We start from the raw sequence: 20,066 nt of genomic DNA on the forward strand, positions 1-20,066 counted from the left end.
GGAGATAATCTATCTGGTAAAGGAATAGAGCCAGATATGGAAAAAGTAAATGCCATACTCAAAATGCCCCGACCCACTGACAAAAATGGAGTGCTACGCATCATGGGGATGATAAACTTCATTGGAAAGTTCATTCCTAACTTGTCAGCCAAGACAGCCCATCTGCGAGACCTGCTACATAAAACAAATGAGTTCGCATGGACAGAAAGACATGAACAAGAGTGGATGAACCTCAAAACAGTGCTGACAACCACACCTGTACTCACCTTCTTTGACCCAACAAAGAGAATCAAAGTGTCAACGGATGCATCAAAAGATGGCCTAGGCGCGTTCTTGCTACAAGCAGAGGGTGAAGATTGGAAGCCTGTTGCCTATGCCTCCAGGTCTATGACTGATTCTGAGTGTCGATATGCCCAGATTGAAAAGGAATGTCTAGGCTTGGTAGTTGGACTAGAAAAATTCCATGGCTACATATATGGACTTCCAGGTGGAACCGCCGTTCCCTCCTGAAAACACAAGAAACTATCCAAGAGCAAATCGATGACAATGCCGCAACTGAATCTTGTCACTCACCACCAGAACAATCTAACACAAACACACATACAGGCTCTCATGAAAACACATCAGACTTACCTGTGCTGAGAAGATCCACACGTGAAGTAAAAAAGCCTGATATAGTTTTCTTTGTACTCAAAGATTAAGTCTAATAAAAGAATGAAAAGCTTAGAGTTCATAAAGTAAAGCTTTGAAAATGTGTTGACTGTTGTGAAGATGTTTATGTCGTTATGATTGATTGATATTGATTTTGTTTAACCTCTAAGGAAGGGGGATGTAATGATCAGTAACATGTCATTCTAGAATGGTACACTAGGTGGAGCTGTATGTTTAGTAAGGGGCTACCCATAAGGCAGTAGTCAAGGTGGATGCCTGTACACTAGTCCACATGGCTGAATAAATGACTAGCTCAAGCTAGCTGTTCATAATGAAAACGTCTATTTATTTATGAACATAACAATTTAGATCTTTCAATTGATGTTTTGCCTTTTATGGTGACCTGAGGAATATTGTGTGGAGTGCCTAGAAACGTGGAGCTGAGCTAGAAACTAATTCCGTTGCCTTCTGGGGCAGTATTTCCTTCCAGGTTTAAAAACCTCGGGCTGCAGAGGTTTAATTTAATATAGTCTTGTGCCATTTTTCATAATGGTAATAAAATCGCGCTTAATATGTGGGTATATGCAATGCACAGCTGCACAGTGTCTGCTATGCTACACAGCACATTGTTTAATTATTTTGTTTGAAGTCTGAAGTAGTTTATGGCTATCTTGGAAGGAACCATTAAAAAAAAATAATAATAATAATAATTGGCATTTATTTCTCTCTTTATTTGCCATAATAATTAATTTTCAGTAGTGCTCTGTCCTGCTTATGCCAAATAGGAGTCGGAGAGAAAAGCAACAAGGGAGATTGTATCAATTGGGGCTCTAAACTTTGAAGAGAGATTCGGAGCTTATTTTATATCCATTGGAGAAAAGATTGTGAAGGGACATGATGTAGGTCTTTGAAATGGTTTGATGTAAATATAAGCAATAACTTGGAGAGTGAACATGGAATTGGGGGACACAAGTACGATAAACCTCAAGTGAGACTATTGATGAGGGAAAAATCGTTTTCCTCTACTGATTAATGGAAAGTACTGTTGGCAGAATAGTTGATGCCTGTCGCATTTTCAGGTTTCTTTACTGCTTTTATTCCATTTTTTTTTACTTCCATGTTTCAAACTACCCTCCTAGGTGAGCACTGGATTTCTATGTGCCATATCTAGGTAAATTCATAGTGTGACCAAAGATTGAACCCTCATCAGTTTAGCTGCTGGTTTTATCATTCAACCTTCTGTTTCTCCTTGTCTTTGGAAGGTGGCCTTTGACTTTGGTGTTAACTGCCAAACAAATGCAATAAACAGTAAAAGAACAAGCAAATATAATAGTAATGCAAACAGTGTCTTTACAATAGTGGTTAAGTTTAGCTAGCTCTTTGAGTAGTAGACAGTAATAGTTTCACTGCTGTGCTGAACTCTGATATCTATAATACTGATAATATCTCTGTACACCCTTTCATTATAAACTGCCTATGTAAACCTGTCGTTGTGTAATTACACCCTCCTACCAGTGGTGCCACTCTAGTACCACAGTTTTTTCTTATCTCCCAGCTCCTTGGCCTATACTACAGAGAACCTCCGATGCTCAAACAAATTCTGTTAAATTTGGGGGGGAAATGCTAATGTGGTAAATATTTTAAGAAATACCACAAGGTGTTTCTATTTAAATTGAATGGCTTGACTTTTCCCTTGGGCATCAGGCACAGACCAGCCAACTAAAATTTCTAGCAATTGTAAGTAAAACTGGGACTCCATTTCTATGAGTGAACCTGTTTTTTTTTAATGCCTTATATACTGTGACACTTAAAGGAGGCTAACTCGTAGACAAAAATGTTTCCTGGCTCCTTGGAAAAAGAGTTTGATAAATATCTGTTTAGGGATGGAATTGGAAATTACAGGGATAAGTCCACACATAAATAGTCAAACACTTCATGCTATTGTGACCAAAGAAAGAAAGAGAACTAGCATCTACATTGAGCCTTTCATGGCCTCGGGACATGCTAAAATGCTTCACGGCCAATGAAATACTCTCTCTTTTTGAAGTACTGTAATGTATGGAAATGTGATGGCCGATTTGCACACTGCAAAGTCCCACCAACAGCAGTGAAATAGATGACTGATTGATTAATCTGTTTTTTAGTGATCTTATAGGGATAAATGTTGGATAAACACTGGGAGAACTTTGTTATTTGAATAGTGCCAAAGGATCTCTTGCATCCATCTAAGAGGGCAGACAGGGCCACAGTTTAAAATCTCATTTGAAAAATGGCACCTCTGACAATGCAGCATTGCCTGAATACTGCACTGAAATATCAATCTAGATTGTTTGCTCAAGTCCTCACAGTGGGTCTTGAACTCATGTCTTTGCAACTCACAGGCAAGATTGTTTCAACTGAGCCAAGCCTGGCAGTACATTATTATTTGTGGAAGTAACCAGCTAGGTCTGACCAGTGGAAATGTGAGAATGGACTAATCTTCTGGCATTTTTGAGGGTCCAGGGGTAAAGGAAATTTAACAAATGCAGAAATGTTTCTTGGGAGACTGAATGGGTAAGGGAGTGCCACTTATGGCCTGTGGAAGGAATGGGATTGATGGTCTGAATGGCCTTTTCTCTCTCAATAATTACTTCTGTTTTTAAGTGCTTTGGCCTGGCTGATATGTTGGTAAAAAGCAATTTAATATAATATTTATTAAACAGGATTAATCTTCATCTTTTTGCAGTTGAATTATTGGCTTGCTACTAAGAGACCCAGAGAGTTGTTTAAAAAGTTACTGTGTTAATCAATTTGACTCATTTTAGTCCTGAAGGAGAGAAGGCTAAAGGCTAAAGTTCAGCAGATAATGTACTGTACATTGTAATATTCATTAAAGATGTTGCATTCCTGTGTAGGTTTGTGAATGTGATTTGTAAACTAAAGCATTCTTTTCCCACCCACAGGTCAGAGTGGTTTGGGAAAATCCACACTAATAAACACTCTGTTCAAATCCAAAGTTAGCCGTAAATCTGTTGTTGGAACTGAGGAACGGATTCCCCAAACAGTTGAAATGAAATCAATCAGCCATGGTGAGTTCATCAGTGGGACTGATTTGTACATTTATTTATCCAGTGATGCTGTTGCAATTCTTTGTCTGATAGTTTCTGGTGACAGTAATCTGGCACCGTACGTGCTGTCCTTTTTGGCGATTGTTCACAATAGGATCAGAAGGGGTTGGGAAAGAAAGGCCTTTCCCAGGATGGGGAGAGTGACTACTCAAATTTCTCTCCACGGATGTTGCCTGACTTGCTGAGTTTTTCCAGCATTTTCTGTTGTTATTTGGGGAGAGTGACTGTTGCATACCAAGACTTAACACTGCTGTTTAAAACTAGAGAACTCTGGTAAAGGAGTTTTAGAAAAATGAATATTGAACAGTGACACAACTGAAATTCTTGGGGCCCTGGGCACCTCCCCCCACCCAACCCCCAAATCCATTCAAATACAAATGTGTCTTAAATGCTTAAACAAATAGGCCCATAGAATCTTTTTACACATTGCATTAATAATAAAGCCAATCGTATCACAGTATGCTAATATAAAAGTGATCCTGTATGCAGTTTTTCTACTTTATGGTGAGTTTTACCAGGACCCCATTTTTTTTTCGTTCACGGGATGTGGGCGTTGCTGGCAAGGCCAGTATTTTTTGCCCATCCCTAATTGCCCTTGCGAAAGTGGTGGTGAGCCGCCTTCTTGAACCGCTGCAGTCCGTGTGGTGAAGGTACTCCCACAGTGATGTTAGATAGGGAGTTCCAGGATTTTGACCCAGCAACAATGAAGGATCGGCGATATACTTCCAAGTCAGGATGGTGTGTGACTTGGAGGGGAACTTGGAGGTGGTGGTGTTCCCATGCACTTGCTGCCCTTGTCCTTCTAGGTGCTAGAGGTCACGGGTTTTGGAGGTGCTGTCGAAGAAGCCTTAGTGAGTTATTGCAGTGCATCTTATGGATGGTGCACACTGCAGCCCATGGTGCGCCGGTGGTAGAGGGAGTGAATGTCTAAGGTGGTGGATGGGGTGCCAATCAAGCGGCTGCTTTGTCCTGGATGGTGTCGAGCTTCTTGAGTGTTGTTGGAGCTGCACTCATCCAGGCAAGTGGAGAGTATTCCATCACACTCCTGATTTGTGCCTGGACCATAAGAAGCAAATGCACGGCCAATCATACCTTGGGACCTTCTAGTCACAGTCTGGGCCTGTGTTTTGACTCTAACTAACTGCCCCCCCACTCCCCAAACCCTGATCCCTCCAAGTGCATTCAGGCCTGGCTCAGACTCCATTACCACCAGCTCCTGCTATTCCATGTAAAGTGGCCTAGTTGTTTATCTTGAAGCTAAAAAATAATTTATAGTCAATGTTGCCATGTGACTAGGAGGTCTAAAAGAATTGTGAACTCACATTTAGTTGAGTGTAATATCTTTTGTTATTAGAAAATTATCAGGTATGGAATGCTACAGTTTCTTCCGATGCGATACATTTATCCTAGAATTTGAGGAGTAAAAAATTGTTCTAATGTTAGTCCAGGAATTTAATGCACTTTTTCAGGTATGGCTGAAGAAAGCAAGGCAGATGCTGCTGGTATTGGTTCTGTCTGGGGCAGAACATTTCCACCTGAAGAATATAAAAATCTCCAGTCTTGATTTGACTGACTTGGTTTATCCAATACCATTCTCAATTTATTGCAGATGTTGAGGAAAAGGGGGTCCGCATGAAACTAACAGTAGTTGATACCCCAGGATTTGGCGATCAGATAAACAATGAGAATTGGTGAGTACCAGTCTCTACCACGTTTAAAATGTCTATGTTTAAAACGTCAGTTTCAAAGTTGCCATTTGTAGCGTTTTAAGTGCTCCGATTATTTTGGGCAGATACAGTTGTTTGCTCACTAGTTCACACCTCATTTACGGAGCACTGAATGCAAGAACAAAGAGAAGTAAATAACACCTCATTGAGGTGCACTGAATGTAATGCAAGAGCTTTATTGAGGCCGACCTCATTTTAATATTTTGTAGTTTCTGTTGAGAATCCTTCACCAAAATCTGCATGGCTTTTCAGGCGATTCCCTACATTAAAGACTGATCAAAGCAAAGAAGGAACTTTTTTTCACCTTTTCAAATGAATTTGCGCTTGCAGTAATAAATGACACATCTGAAAGCTGTCCGGTAACATACCTTATTGAGTCACTTGTCACTTTCAAATCCAGCATATTTAAGTGCAGGAGTCCAGTCCGAAACAGAGTAACAGTTTGCAATTTCAGACATGTACCAGGGCTGATCTCCACATAAGGCTCATTTAAACTGAACTCTGCACGGCAGCAAATCGTTAAGAAGGCAAGCAACAAAAGCTTAGAAGGCAATAATCTACAAACCAACCCTGTCCTCTCTGGCAGTATTTAAAGCCGGAACACTCCCAATTCTGCTCAGCAGCCACTCGACTATAAATGCTACCACATTATGCATCGCGTATAATGGACAAATCGCATTTGCACGAACGTGCCCGTTCTAAGCAGTGGAGACTGTAGTTGTTGAAAGGTGATCTAGTGATGGTTCCATTTGGTCTTCAGACTTTTTGTTAACAGCAATGATGCACTTCCTTATGACTTCTTTCACTTCAGATTGGAATATTTGATTTAAGAAAAGTGTGTCCTTTTAAGTAGTTTGCTGTATGTTAATTAAAAGAATACTTTCATAGACAATATTCCCTTTAAAGCAAACATGAAAATCAACTGAAACAAAAACGAATTCCAAGTTATGTCTACCAGGATGGTAAACGGTGAACTAAATGGGCTTTGGCCTTTCTTCATCCAGCAATTCCTATGACCGTTCTGAAGTTTTGTTAAATCTAGTCTGGGTCAGACACAGTACTACAACATTTAGCTGTCCCTGCCTTCTCCCTGCAAGCATAACTCTCTGCTGGGAACTTGTGATCACAGAATGACCTGTATTGTGCGCCATCTGAAAATACAAGCGGTAACTCACTTTGATTCAGTGTTTAATCTGAAACTTTGCTTTTGGAAGCAGAATGCTTAAAACTTTCTGCTGATACCTACTTCCTTCAGTTCTTGAAAATAATCCTGTCTGGTGGGGGGAGGACTTCAGTCCTTGGACCATGAAGTAGAGGACTTCTCTTTAATGATCCACATGGTAATCAATACTGAGGATTATGCATTAGAGTGTGAAGTTTCTTTGAGCCTGTGTAGGCTTGAAGTTTGAGTACCAGGCTCAACTCCAGAAAATAAAGCACACAGGAACAGGAGTAGGCCATTAAGCCCCTCGACCCTGTTTGCCATTCAGTAAGATCATGACTGATCTGTGACCATATACCCGCCTTTGCTCCCTATCCCTTAATACCTTTGGTTAACAAAAAGCTATCCAACTCAGATTTAAAAGTTAACAATTCACAGAATCTACAGTGCAGATAGAGGCCATTTCGGCCCATCGAGCCTGCACCGACACATATCCCACCCTATCCCCGTAACCCCATGTATTTAATCCCCTAACACTAAGGGTCAATTTATCATAGCCAAATCAACCTAACCTGCACATCTTTGGACTGTGGGAGGAAACCGGAGCACCCGGAGGAAACCCACGCAGACACGGGGAGAATGTGCAAACTCCACACAGACAGTTGCCCGAGGCCAGATTTGAACCCAGGTCCCTGGTGCTGTGAGGCAACAGTGCTAACCACTATGCCACCGTGCTGACCCAGCATAAATTGTCATTTGCGGAAGAGAGTTTCAAACTTCTACCACTCTGTGTGTAGAAGTGTTTCCTAACTTCACTCCTGAAAGGCCTGGGTCTAATTTTTAGGCCATGTCCCCTTGTCCTAGAATCCCCAACCAGCGGAAATAGTTTCTCTCTCTCTACTCTATCAGTTTGCCTTAATATCTTGAAAACTTCGATCAAATTTCCCCTTAACCTTCTAAATTCCAGGGAATACAACCCTAGTTTGTGTAATCTCTCCTTGTAATTTAACCCTTGGAGTCTAGGTATCATTCTGGTAAATCTACACTGCACTCCCTCCGAGACCAATATATCCTTCCTAAGGTGCGGTGCCCAGAACTGAATGCAGTACTCCCAATTCTGAAGCACCTTCTTTCTATAGGTCTATTACTGACAATCCAGACTAAAAATTATGGTGGGGGGTTGTTATGTGAAGTTGTTTCTAGTTCCCACATTCATTCTCTGTTTATACACTGGATAAACCATTCAATAGACTAAAAACCACTAAAGCCTAGATATATTAGTGTAAGATCTCCTGGCCACCTTGGTGCTTCCAGGCAAGCTATCTGGAATATTTTTTACTAGTGTCTTTCATTCACTTCTTGTCAAGAACTCCTGAGTTGGTGTAAAATCCCTAGATGCAGCACATTTGTTTTTGTGTTGTGCTCTAAGTTAGTGTTAACTCTCTTACTCTACTGCTAGGATATTCACAAGAGCACCTCTTTAAAGTTTCCCACCCTTCTGATGGAGAAGTGCCTTTGGAGATGCCCTGAATTACTGATGTGCGTTCCCGTGACAGCACAGCTGATGCTGGGAAATCCTCATGAGGCAATTGGAAGCCTATAATGTTGCCTTATGTTCTCAGAATGAGCAAAGCCCGTTAGGCCCATATGCAATTACCCTGGGTTTTTTGTCTGATATGTTACACCACTCTTTCGCTGCTTCTTTCAACAAATTCCCATCAATATTACTTGCTGCTTCCATCCAGATATGTTAACTGGAACATCCCAAAAAGAAGCCTTAACGTGTAGCTAGTTCCTCATAAATGTCCGACTGAATTTCAAAAAAGTTGAATAGCTGGTTGCAACTTTATAACCTGCCCCCTTAAGGAGTTAATATTTTGATCTAATTTTGTATTGTTTTAATACCATACCTCCAAATGTACCTTTTTTGATTAGGATTTTAGCTTTCCACCTGAAAAGTAGCTTGCCATCGTAAAAAGAAATGAAAATGTCAAAACCATCTCAAATTTTCATGGTCAACTCGACATTCCTCCTTGTGGGGAAAAAATATATACAGCTAGAAAGCAACCACATCAAAGAACATGACCCTTTTGGAAGTTCAAGGCAAATCTGAACTTTGTTTTTAATTTTGCCTTCTTAAATCATCAAGTTTAATACTGTAGTTGCTTTGATAACTGCTGTAGTTATATTTCTGCTTGGTCAGTTTAATTACATCTTCTATTTCTAATTTTCCATTTAGCTGGCAGCCCATTACAAAGTTTATTAATGATCAGTATGAGTTGTACCTGAAAGAAGAGCTTACTGTCAATAGAAAGAAACGGATCCAGGACACGAGAGTGCATTGTTGTATATACTTCATTGCTCCGACTGGACACTCGTACGTACCTCTTGGCTCCCAGCTCATTTTATTGATTACTGATCTAAGAAAATGTTGTTGATAACAAATTTACGGTGGCTGCTGAAGTAAACTGCTTGCCCTTGTTCTACTTTGATGCTGATGAACTTCTTTTAGATAGCGAACATGCCAATGATGGCATCTGTTAAAAGCAAATTGTTATGATGATGTCTGTTAAAAGCAAATTGTACTTCACACACACAGTAAATCTTTTGAGTTGAGATGCATCCAGTAGCTCGAACAGTTGAGTGTAGTCCCAACCAGCACATTAGGAGTTTCAACCTTGGGGTTCATCACTCAAGCTCGCTTGCATGAGTCTCATAAGATCTAAGCGCGCCCACTTAATGCTACACTGGGCAGAAAGTTACTAGTTTCCTTGGGAGAAGGAGGACACTGATTTTAGTTAGCAGGAAGCACTGCATGAATTAGCAACGTTTCTGTTAACAGTTGGGGAGAAGTTCCTGGTTTCTGTCAGTGTTAGCAAACTAAATGCAACATTTTATGACCTGTAATTCCAATGAACTGGGTCAATACTACTTTAAAGAGCGCACTCCCACTCCCTGTGCCTGTTTCCCCCTCCAGATTCTTCAAGCTGACCCAGACCATGTGTTCCTTTTGTCCGTTTGTTATCTGGCTGGATAGGTGGTCAAGGGCTTGACCTCTTTCCCTCTCCCAGCTTTCTGTGTTCAGGGATTGCCTGTGGAGATGGCAATTAAGATGGCCCCTCGAAGTGACAACTCCCAGAAACTACCCCTTGCTGTTTCCAAATGAATAAATTATTCTGACAAGGTGTCAGCTGTGGCTCAGTGGGTAGCACTCTCGCCTCTGATTCAGAAGGTTGTGGGTTCAAATCCCACTCCAGAGACTTGAGCACAAAAATCTAGGCTGACACTCCAGTGCAGTGCTGAGGGAGTGCTGCACTGTCGGAGGGTGCTGTCTTTTGGATGAGACGTTCAACTGAGACCCTGTCTGCTCTCAGGTGGACATAGAAGATCCCATGACACTATTTCAAAGAGCAGGGGTGTTCTCCCCAGTGTTCTGGCCAGTATTTGTCCCTCAATCAACATCACAGATTATCTGGTCATTATCACATTGCTGTTTGTGGGAGCTTGCTGTGTACAAATTGGCTGCCACATTTCCTACATTACAGCAGTGACTATTGACTAGACTTCAAAGGTACTTCATTGGCTGTAAAACGCTTTGCGACGTCCTGAGGTCGTTAAAGGTGTTCTATAAGTGAAAGTCGTCTTTTTTCTGACCTATTGGGTATGGAAGTTTACTTGAAAGTGGTATGTGAGAGGCATTACTTTCTGAACTAGATCTCCACTTGACTGCTATGGAGTTTTTAATCTGTTTTGAGCTAAATTTCACAAGTAAGGCAACAAACAAAAAGCATCACTATGCATTGATGTGGAAACATTGTGTTCTCGTACCGGCAATGCACCAAGAGAATACTGGGGCTAGTTGGGCCAGATGGACCAGTAGTGGTCTCCTGCCTGAAACCGGTACTGTGTTACTGTACCTGTGTGTTGCTCCATGAGCTCTCCAGTGTGAATAGTTATTTAGCTGACAGTAAATGGTTTGCAGTTTAAAATCAGGTTGGAACAGACAGTCTAAACATACCATTTAAACAGGTACATTATTAGTGCAGGCACTGCATCAGTAAACCCTGTTGTTCTGTTATCCACTGTAATAAATATTGTAATCTTAAATGGATAGATTTTAGGGGAACAGAAGATGCAAACATGGTGAAATATTAGACAAATGGAACAGATTTGAAAAATTCCAGAGATGGGCAGCTGGATAATATCTCGTAATAAATGGATTGGGTGTAACTAGATATGAAGACATAAAACCTTGGCCAATAATTTAGCATAGAGCATGACAACTGACCAGATTGAAAACTAGAACATTGGAAACAAATGTTATTGTTCGGAACAAAAAAAAATTGCAGACGCTGGAAATCTGAAACACTGGACACATTCAATGGCTCAGTCAGCATTTGTGGAGAGAACAGATTGGGTAACGTGTCGGGTGTGGATCCTTCATCAGTACTTGGGTTTTGATAAAGGGACCACACCTGAACTGTTGAGCCATCTGTCCTCTCCACAAATGCTGACTGAGACACTGAATGTTTTCAGTGTTTTCTGCTTTTGCTTGTGTTGTTAGGAGTTGGGGCAAATCTTCTGAGACAATTGCAGATGTAAAGCGAATGAGGAACTGTTCATACAGGCTACGGTAACATATTGGGGAAAATACGAAGGATGTAACTGTAGGAAACCTTGTCTAACAAAGGCAATCGGAAAAAAGTGGATGAAAAGATGCAGAATAATACCGGGAAGAGTCAATTAGAAATTAATTACCGTGCCGCAATGCGCACTATCTCTCTCTCTCTCTCTCTCTTTATATATCGCTATCTCTCTATCTAAAAAGTGACATTAAGAAGGCTCTCAAACCTTCAGGAGAGGCAAGTGTCTTATCAGCTGTCAGCTTGTTACAGCATGATTACAATATATATAATATATATATATTATATATATATCTATATATAGATAGAGATATATATAGATATATATATAAACCACCCCCCCCCCCCCGGATGTGTATTGGTAGCGTGGTTTGTGCATAGTGGTGAAAATGGCCATCCTGAGATATTGTGGCTCAAAATGGCAATGAATCAGTTGAACATCAGGTCATAAAAATTGCTATAAAATAGAAGCTTTGCAAGTCTTAAACAGTTAATTGCTTAAAGAAGCACTGTCTTCCAAAAATTTGTAGATTTTTTTTATTCCCCCTAATTTTGGGGAGAAAGAATAGCTGTGCATTTTTGGTGACCCCTGATTGATTTTGATGCAGTTTACATCATCATGATGCATATATGACAAAGTTCTGTTTGCTTTTGCTTTCTCTGGAGTACAGACTACAACTTGCTTACAGGGGATCATTTTCCGTGTACTCACTGCTTCATCTGGGCAATGTGTGCGGCCACGGCAATATTCCCTGCCACCGGAACAGACTCAAAGAAGACCTCCACGATAGAAATTTACAAAATGTTTGGCTGGTCACACAGTAGGAGCAAGATTTCCCTGATGTATTGGGTAGTTAGTGGAATAATAAAGGAGGAGAGAGTAACAAATCTGTCTAGGTTAGCAATAGTACACACTCATGTTCACACTAGCTAAATCTGAGGGGAAACATCCATTAGATGTGACAGCAGGATGTGAACTCTTAAATCCATTATTCTGTGTGGACATTCCATTTAAATATTCTGAAAAGGAAATGGAGATGGATTGTGACAGTACAAGGTTTTTTTTCCACTTTTTGTGCCCCCTTCCCCTCTAAGATGCTGCTTACAAAAGAAAATCTCATCAATTAGTTGAGTATGTAAAAATGAAGAAAGGTAAAATGAGATGAAGCCACAGGCTTATGTATGTGGTGTTAGGCTGGCTGTAAAACCATTTGGGGACAGGAAGTGGAGACGAAAATAGTTTGATAGTCAGAGTTGAGAGAAGGTCTATGTGTGTTAGAACAAGAATGCGAACCTGAATACTGTAAATAGAAAACCACATAGTAAGGCTTTGGTTAAAAATACATTGAGACCCACTGAAGTAAATGCAGATTTTTTTTTTAAATGGATAACCATGTGTGCATAAAGATAGCAAGGAGGTATCACTAATTATATCTGGGATTGCAATCCCTTTTTCACATCAAATATATATTGTATGGCATCTCCAACCAATTTAGCATTTGGAATCCTGTCCAATTTGGCACTAATTCTAGTGATTTTTATTTTTCATCCTGTGGTGTGCATCGTCCGTATTGTTAATTATAGGTTCTTGACTCTCCCTCTTATTCGTTCCTGGGATGTGGGTGTCGCTGGCAAGGCCAGCATTTATTGCCCATCCCTAATTACCCTCGAGAAGGTGGTGGTGAGCCGCCGCCTTGAACCGCTGCAGTCCGTGTGGTGAAGGTACTCCCACAGTGCTGTTGGGGAGGGAGTTCCTGGATTTTGACCTAGCGACGATGAAGGTACGGCGATATATTTCCAAGTCAGGATGGTGTTGTGACTTGGAGGGGAACTTGGAGGTGATGGTATTTCCATGCGCCTGCTGCCCTTGTCTTCCTAGGTGGTAGAGGTCGAGGATTTGGGAGGTGTTGTTGAAGAAGCCTTGGCGAGTTGCTGCAGTGCATCTTGTAGATAGTACACACTGCAGCCACGGTACGCCGGTGGTGGAGGGAGTGAATGTTTAAGGTGGTGGATAGGGTACCAATCAAACGGGTTGCTTTGTCCTGGATAGTGTCGTGCTTCTTGAGTGTTGTTGGAGCTGCACTCATCCAGGCAAGTGGAGAGTATTCCAACACACTCCTTACTTGTGCCTTGTAGATGGTGGAAAGGCTTTGGGGAGTCAGGTGGTGAGACACTGATCGCAGAATACCTAGCCTCTGACCTGCTCTTGTTGCCACAGTATATATGTGGCTGGTCCAATTAAGTTTCTGGTCAGTGGTGACCCCCAGGATGGTGATGGTAATGCCATTGATTGTCAATGGGTGGTGGTTAGACTCTCGCTTGTTGGCAATAGTCATTGCCTGGCACTTGTGCGGCGTGAATGTTACTTGCCACTTACTAGCCCAAGCCTGAATGTCATCCAGGTCTTGCTGCATGTGAGCATGGACTGCTTCATTATTTGAGGAGTTGTGAATGGAACTGAACACTGTGCAATCATCAGCGTACAACCCCACTTCTGACCTTTATGATGGAGGGAAGGTCATTGATGAAGCAGCTGAAGATGGTTGGGCCTAGGACACTACCCTGAGGAACTCGTGTAGAGATGTCTTGGGGCTGAGATAATTGACCTCCAACAACCACAACCATCTTTCTTTGTGCTAGGTACGACTCCAGCTAGTGGAGAGTTTCCTTCTCCACCCACCACCGCCCCCCACCCCCACCCCCCCACTGAGTTGCATTGACTTCAATTTTACTAGGGCTCCTTGATGCTATACTCGGTCAAATACTGCCTTGATGTCAAGGGCAGACACTCTTGCCTCACCTCTGGAATTCAACTCCTCTCCACTAGACCTTGGTGTTAACCAGATCGTGTCATGTAGATGTTCCAAGTGTCTTTTCAACCAAAACTTCATGAGCCCACACTGAACAATATTTGAGGTCCCAGTCGAGGTTTTCCACTATGTATCTTGTCTGCCCACAATTTTCCGCCTGTTCACGTCAATGAATGAAATTTCACTAGGGAGGAAGCAGACATGGAAAAACCTTGCTCACTGGCTCAATAAAAGGAATTGCTAGAAATGCACTCCAGATCAGTCCACATCTGAAAGAGAAAAACAGGTTAATGGTTCACGTGTGATTCTGTTTCCAAACTGGTTTGTATTTCAGATTCCAGCATCTGTGGTTTTATTTTTTATCAGTTATTTAATACTATGTTTTAATATTTGGGGATGTCATCTTAAATTGGTCACAGTGTTGTTGAGGGTTATGATGCTTTCCTCAAACATAGAAACAAATAGTATATTATGAACACTGATATAGAGGCTCCTGTTGATGTACTATGTATCTTGGATATTTATACGAACATATGAATTAGGAGCAGGAGTAGGCCACTCGGCCCTTCGAGCCTGCTCCACCATTCAGTAAGATCATAGCTGATCCGATTACTCCACATTCCCGCCTACCCCCGATAACTTTTCACCCCCTTGCTTACCAAGAATCTATTTACCTCTGCCTTAAAAATATTCAAAGACTCTGCTTCCACCGCCCTCTGAGGAAGAGAGTTCCAAAGACTCACTACCCTCTGAGAAAATTTCTCCTCATCTTTGTCTTAAATAGGTGACCCCTTATTTTAAACAGTGACCCCTAGTTCTAGATTCTCCCACAAGAGGAAACACCCTCTCCACATCCACCCTGTCCAGACCCCTCAGAATCTTATGGGGGAAAAATTTGGTATCGCCTCCGACAGCAAACTTGGCTTTTATCGACCCTGGAGGTGATTGGAGCGCTAAATCAGGCGCTTCACACCTGTCTTAAGGCGCAAAGGCCGAGGAGCGAGGCACTACCTCAGAGTGCTGGCGAAGCAAGGAAGGACAAATCAAAATAAACCTGCAAAGTGCTGCTCAGAACTCAAAACTCCTTCACACAGCGGTGAATCTCTCCAGAAGTCGAAGTCTCAGTCTCAGTCTCAGTCTCTCTCTCTCTCTCCGACTGCGTGGTGCAAAAATGTCACCGACAAAAAAAGGCAGGAAGCGGTCGCCTTTAAATAGCGCTCCCCTAGTCCCTTTCTGACAGCATAACACTCCCCTCAACCTGTCGTTGCTAGCGGCAGGCGGTAAGGCAGGGGGCGCCACTCAATATCTGGTCCGGGGTGCTAATGGGGCGTTGCGCACTTGAATGACATCACAATCTGCCAGCGCAGGAGATCGTGGCCGTTGTGTTTAGCGCCGCCGCAAAATGTCTAGTTAATTTCGCGAGCGGCACAAACATCGCCGCGCCCGGCCTCTAATTGCTTTGCGCTCCAATTGTCACCCTCTTAAGGCACTAACGGGAGGCGCAAACAACTGAATTTTTCCCCCTTTATGTTTCAATCAAGTCAGCTCTTACTCTTCTAAACTCCAGCGGATACAAACCTAGCCTGTCCAACCTTTCCTCATAAGACAACCCACCCATTTCAGGTATTATTCTAGTAAACCTTCTCTGAACTGTTTCCAATGCATTTACATCCTTCCTTAAATAAGGAGACCAATACTGCAGACAGTACTCCAGATGTGGTCTCACCAATGCCCAGTATAACTGAAGCATAACCTCCCTACTTTTGTATTCAATTCCCCTCGCAATAAATGATAACATTCTATTAGCTTTCCTAATTACTTGCTGTACCTGCATAGTAACCTTTTGTGATTCATGCACAAGGACACCCAGATCCCTCTGCATCTCGGAGCTCTGCAATCTCTCACCATTTAAATAATATGCTTTTTTATTCTTCCTGCCAAAATGGACAACTTCACATTTTCCCACATTATACTCCATTTGCCAGATCTTTGCCCACTCACTTAGCCTATCTATAATCCTTTTGTAGCCTCCTTATGTCCTCTTCACAATTTACTTTCCTACATATCTTTGTCTCATTAGCAAGTTTAGCAACCATACCTTCGGTCCCTTCATCCAAGTCATTTATATAAATTGTAAAAAGTTGAGGCCCCAGCACTGATCCCTGTTTCCTGTTAGCTAGCCAATCTTCTATCCATGCCAATATGTTACCCACTACACCATGAGCTTTTATTTTCCGCAATAACCTTTGATGTGGCACCTTATCAAATGCCTTCTGGAAATCTAAGTACAGTATATCCACCGGTTCTCCTTTATCCACAGTACATGTTACTTCCTCAAAGAGCTCCAATAAATTGGTTAAACATGATTTCCCTTGCACAAAACAATGTTGACTCTGCCTGATTACTTTGAACTTTTCTAAGTGCCCTGCTATAACGTCTTTAATAATAGCTTCTAACATCTTCCCTATGACTGATGTTAAGCTAACTGGCCTGTAGTTTCCTGCTTTCTGTCTCCCTCCCTTTTTGAATAAAGGAGTTACATTCGCTATTTTCCAATCTAATGGAACCCTCCCCGAATCTAAGGAATTTTGGAAAATTACAACCAACGCATCAACTATCACACTGGCCACTTATAAGACCCTAGGATGAAGTCCATCAAGACCCGGGGACTTGTCAGCCTGCAGCTCCAACAATTTGCTCAGTACCACTTCCCTGGTGATTGTAATTTTCTTGAGTTCCTCCCTCCCTTCCATTTCCTGATTTACAGCTATTTCTGGGATGTTACTTGTATCCTCTATAGTGAAGACCGATGCAAAATACCTGTTCAATTCAACTACCATCTCCTTATTTTCCATTATTCATTCCCCAGACTCACTTTTTATAGGACCAACGCTCCCTTTGTTAACTCTTTTCTTTTTAAAATATCTATAGAAACTATCTGTTTTTATATTTCTAGCTAGTTTTCTCTTGTACTCTAATTTTTCTCTCCTTATTAATCTTTTAGTCATTCTTTGCTGTTTTTTACATTCTGTCCAATCTTCTGACCTGCCACCCATCTTTGTGCAATTATATGCTTTTTCCTTAAGTTTAATACTATCTTTAACTTTTTTAGTTAACCATGGATGGTGGGTCCTCCCCTTGGAATTTTTCTTTCTTGTTGGAATGTATATATTCTGTGTATTCTGAAATATCCCCTTAAATGTCTGCCACTGCAACTCTATTGACCTATCCCTTAACCTAATTTGCCAGTTCACTTTAGCTAGCTCTGCTTTCATGCCTTCATAATTGCCCTTATTTAAGTTTAAAATACTAGTCGTAGACCCACTCTTCTCTCTCAAACTGAATGTAAAATTCAATCATATTATGATTGCTGCTACCTAGGGGCTCCTTCACTATGAGGTCATTAATTAATCCTATCTCATTGCACAATGTCAGGTCTAGTATAGCCTGCTCTCTGGTTGGCTCCAGAATGTGCTGTTGTAAGAAACTATCCCTAAAACATTCCATGAACTCATCTATGCTACCTTTTCCAGTCTATATGCAGATTAAAATCCCCCATGATTATTGCCATACCTTTCTGACAAGCTCCCATTATTTCTTCCTTTATACTCCATCCTACCATGTGGTTACTGTTAGGGGGCCTGTACACCACTCCCACAAGTGACTTCTTGCCTTTATTACCCAAACCGCTTCTACATCCTGGTTTCCTGAACTTGGGTCATCCCACTCTATTGTGCTAATACCATCATTAATTAACAGAGCCACCCCTCCACCTTTTCCCACCTTCCTGTCCTTCCTAAATGTCATGTACCCGTCAATATTCAGGTCCCAATCTATGTCATCCTGCAGCCATGTTTCTGGAATGGCTATCAGATCATTATAGCACCTTGTCTCACTGGTCTGAGACTCAAACATTCTGATCAATCTCATTACAAAATTGCTTATCTGCAACTTTATATAATACATTTTAATATATTAATGAATGCAGAATGTGAACAGTGGATTACAGGTTAATTTCACTTGAGCTATATGCCAGATGGCTTTTTGAACATGTACATTTTTTCATCTCTATCAAATGGATACTTGCCAGTTGAGTATTGTGGAGCTGAAAAAGTCCTATAATTGAGAAAATGATTGTGTTGTTATCACTAATGGTGGCAGAGGCAATAAGTTACAAACATTAAAAACATTAATGACAAATGGTCAGCAGACAAGGATATGCTGAGAATTGATATGGAAGTGGTTTGAAGCTACTTTATAATATTCCTGGTGACTAGTTCTAAAAGTGAGCAACATATTTTGACGAGCATTTGCGGCAAATATATACAGGAAACTCTTTGGTATCCGGCACTGACGGGACCGGGATGGTGCCGGTTGATTAAAAATTCCAGATAACGGAGAGGGTTATCTACTCAGGCTATTTTTAACAAACAAAAATTTTAAAAATCAAGAAATGTGCAGTATACAGTAATTGGGTACTCACCTACAGAATGTTGTGTTAAATGGATGGTGGAAGATGCTTGATTAAGTACAGTACTGCCAGTTGAGGGTAATCCATAACTCTGTAATGACTTCCGACAGCGCCAAGAATCCAAGTAGTGGCAGTTTGGAGAACTACCCCCACTGACTAACTCGGCCACCGCGGGAGACTCGGACTCGGCAACATTTCCGGTTATTGAGGTGTTGTTTTCAGAGTGAGAATTTTGCCGGTTAATAGAGAATTCTGGATATTTAGGTGCTGTTTAAATGAGAGTTTCCTGTATATCTGTTATTACATGAGTACAAATAGTGGAAAATTTCATTCTCCTCAATTTGATAAGCAGAAATCACTTATGTTTCTCATCCCAAAATGGAATGACCTATGCTTAGTGATATTATTTCAAATCTACAGTGCATGTTGTCCTGGTGAGGGGCCTGAATGCCCTGGCAGGACCTCTACGACAGGGGAGAATGAGGAGACCATGCAGTTAGCAAGTCTCCTGTATTCCCACTTCAAGAGGTTCCATCTACTGACTTCCAACATTCTGTCAGTGAATTGCTTTTAGACTTTCCGAAGTACAAGTTCTTTTCTATTCATAATATTGAACTAAATGAAATCTTTCCATACCAATGCATCACATTTTGCAAACAAAATGATTTGGCCAGACAACAGAAATGGAATCAATCTATTAAATGCTCAGTTGAATAAATCACAATGTAATTGTGGATGAGGAATGCCAACTAGTCTCCAGACATCCTTCTAGAATGACCCTAAAGTTCCCTCATTGTAGCATCCAATTGGTTCTTAAACGATACCTGGGTTTTTGCCTCAATTACTTTATCTGGGAGTCCATCCACTTGTTGGTCACTCTTTGTGTGAAGAAAGACTCCATGATTTTAATTCTAAATTTGTCTTTTACTGTGGCCCTTTGTCCCAGTCCCGAAATTGAACTTATTTTTCCAGTTTTACTTCTGTCACTTACTATCATCTTATCTCTATAAAATCACCTCCAAGATGCCTCCTTTCAAGACTAAAAAGCCCATGTTTCTCCTCAGAACTCAACCCTCTAAGACTCTGGATCAGCCTTCTGGTTGTTCTTGGCACTTTCTCCAACAGTTGAATGTCTCCCTTGTGTTCAGTTTATCAAAAATGGATGTAGAACTGAAGGTGTGCTCTAATCAGTCCACAAAACCATTTGATCATGACTTTCCCCAAATTTGTATTGTACTGTTTTTCCTAATATAGTTCAATGTTCAATTTGGTTTGTTCAGTGTGACTCTATTGTTTGGACATGTTGAGTGTTGAGTCTAAAACTCGGAGGTCTTTTTCGACTTATCCATAACTATTTCAATACCTTCATCGAGTAAGTATTGTCTCATTTCTTTGCTGTGCACAATACTTTACATTACATTACAATGCCATGATGAAATTAAAAGGCGAGGAATAGAAACATAGAAGATAGCAGCAGGAGTAGGCCATTTGGCCC

At 41.2% G+C, this 20,066-nt stretch overlaps 1 protein-coding gene across 4 annotated transcripts in view; it reads left to right on the forward strand.

Moving 5' to 3' along the window:
• LOC147102756 (neuronal-specific septin-3-like) overlaps positions 1–20,066 on the forward strand; it is a 299,156-nt gene that overhangs the window by 243,853 nt on the left and 35,237 nt on the right. For all 4 annotated transcript variants that reach the window (XM_085963518.1, XM_085963521.1, XM_085963520.1 and 1 more), the window contains 3 exons: positions 3,594–3,719; positions 5,368–5,449; positions 8,887–9,024. In XM_085963518.1, coding sequence (XP_085819644.1) covers positions 3,594–3,719; positions 5,368–5,449; positions 8,887–9,024 — 346 coding nt within the window. The remainder of the gene's footprint in view (positions 1–3,593; positions 3,720–5,367; positions 5,450–8,886; positions 9,025–20,066) is intronic.

The sequence above is a fragment of the Somniosus microcephalus genome, chromosome 21, assembly GCF_052327205.1.
Source record: "Somniosus microcephalus isolate GS21.2 chromosome 21, FLI_Smic_1.0, whole genome shotgun sequence".
In the NCBI taxonomy this organism is placed as follows: Eukaryota; Metazoa; Chordata; class Chondrichthyes; order Squaliformes; family Somniosidae; genus Somniosus; species Somniosus microcephalus.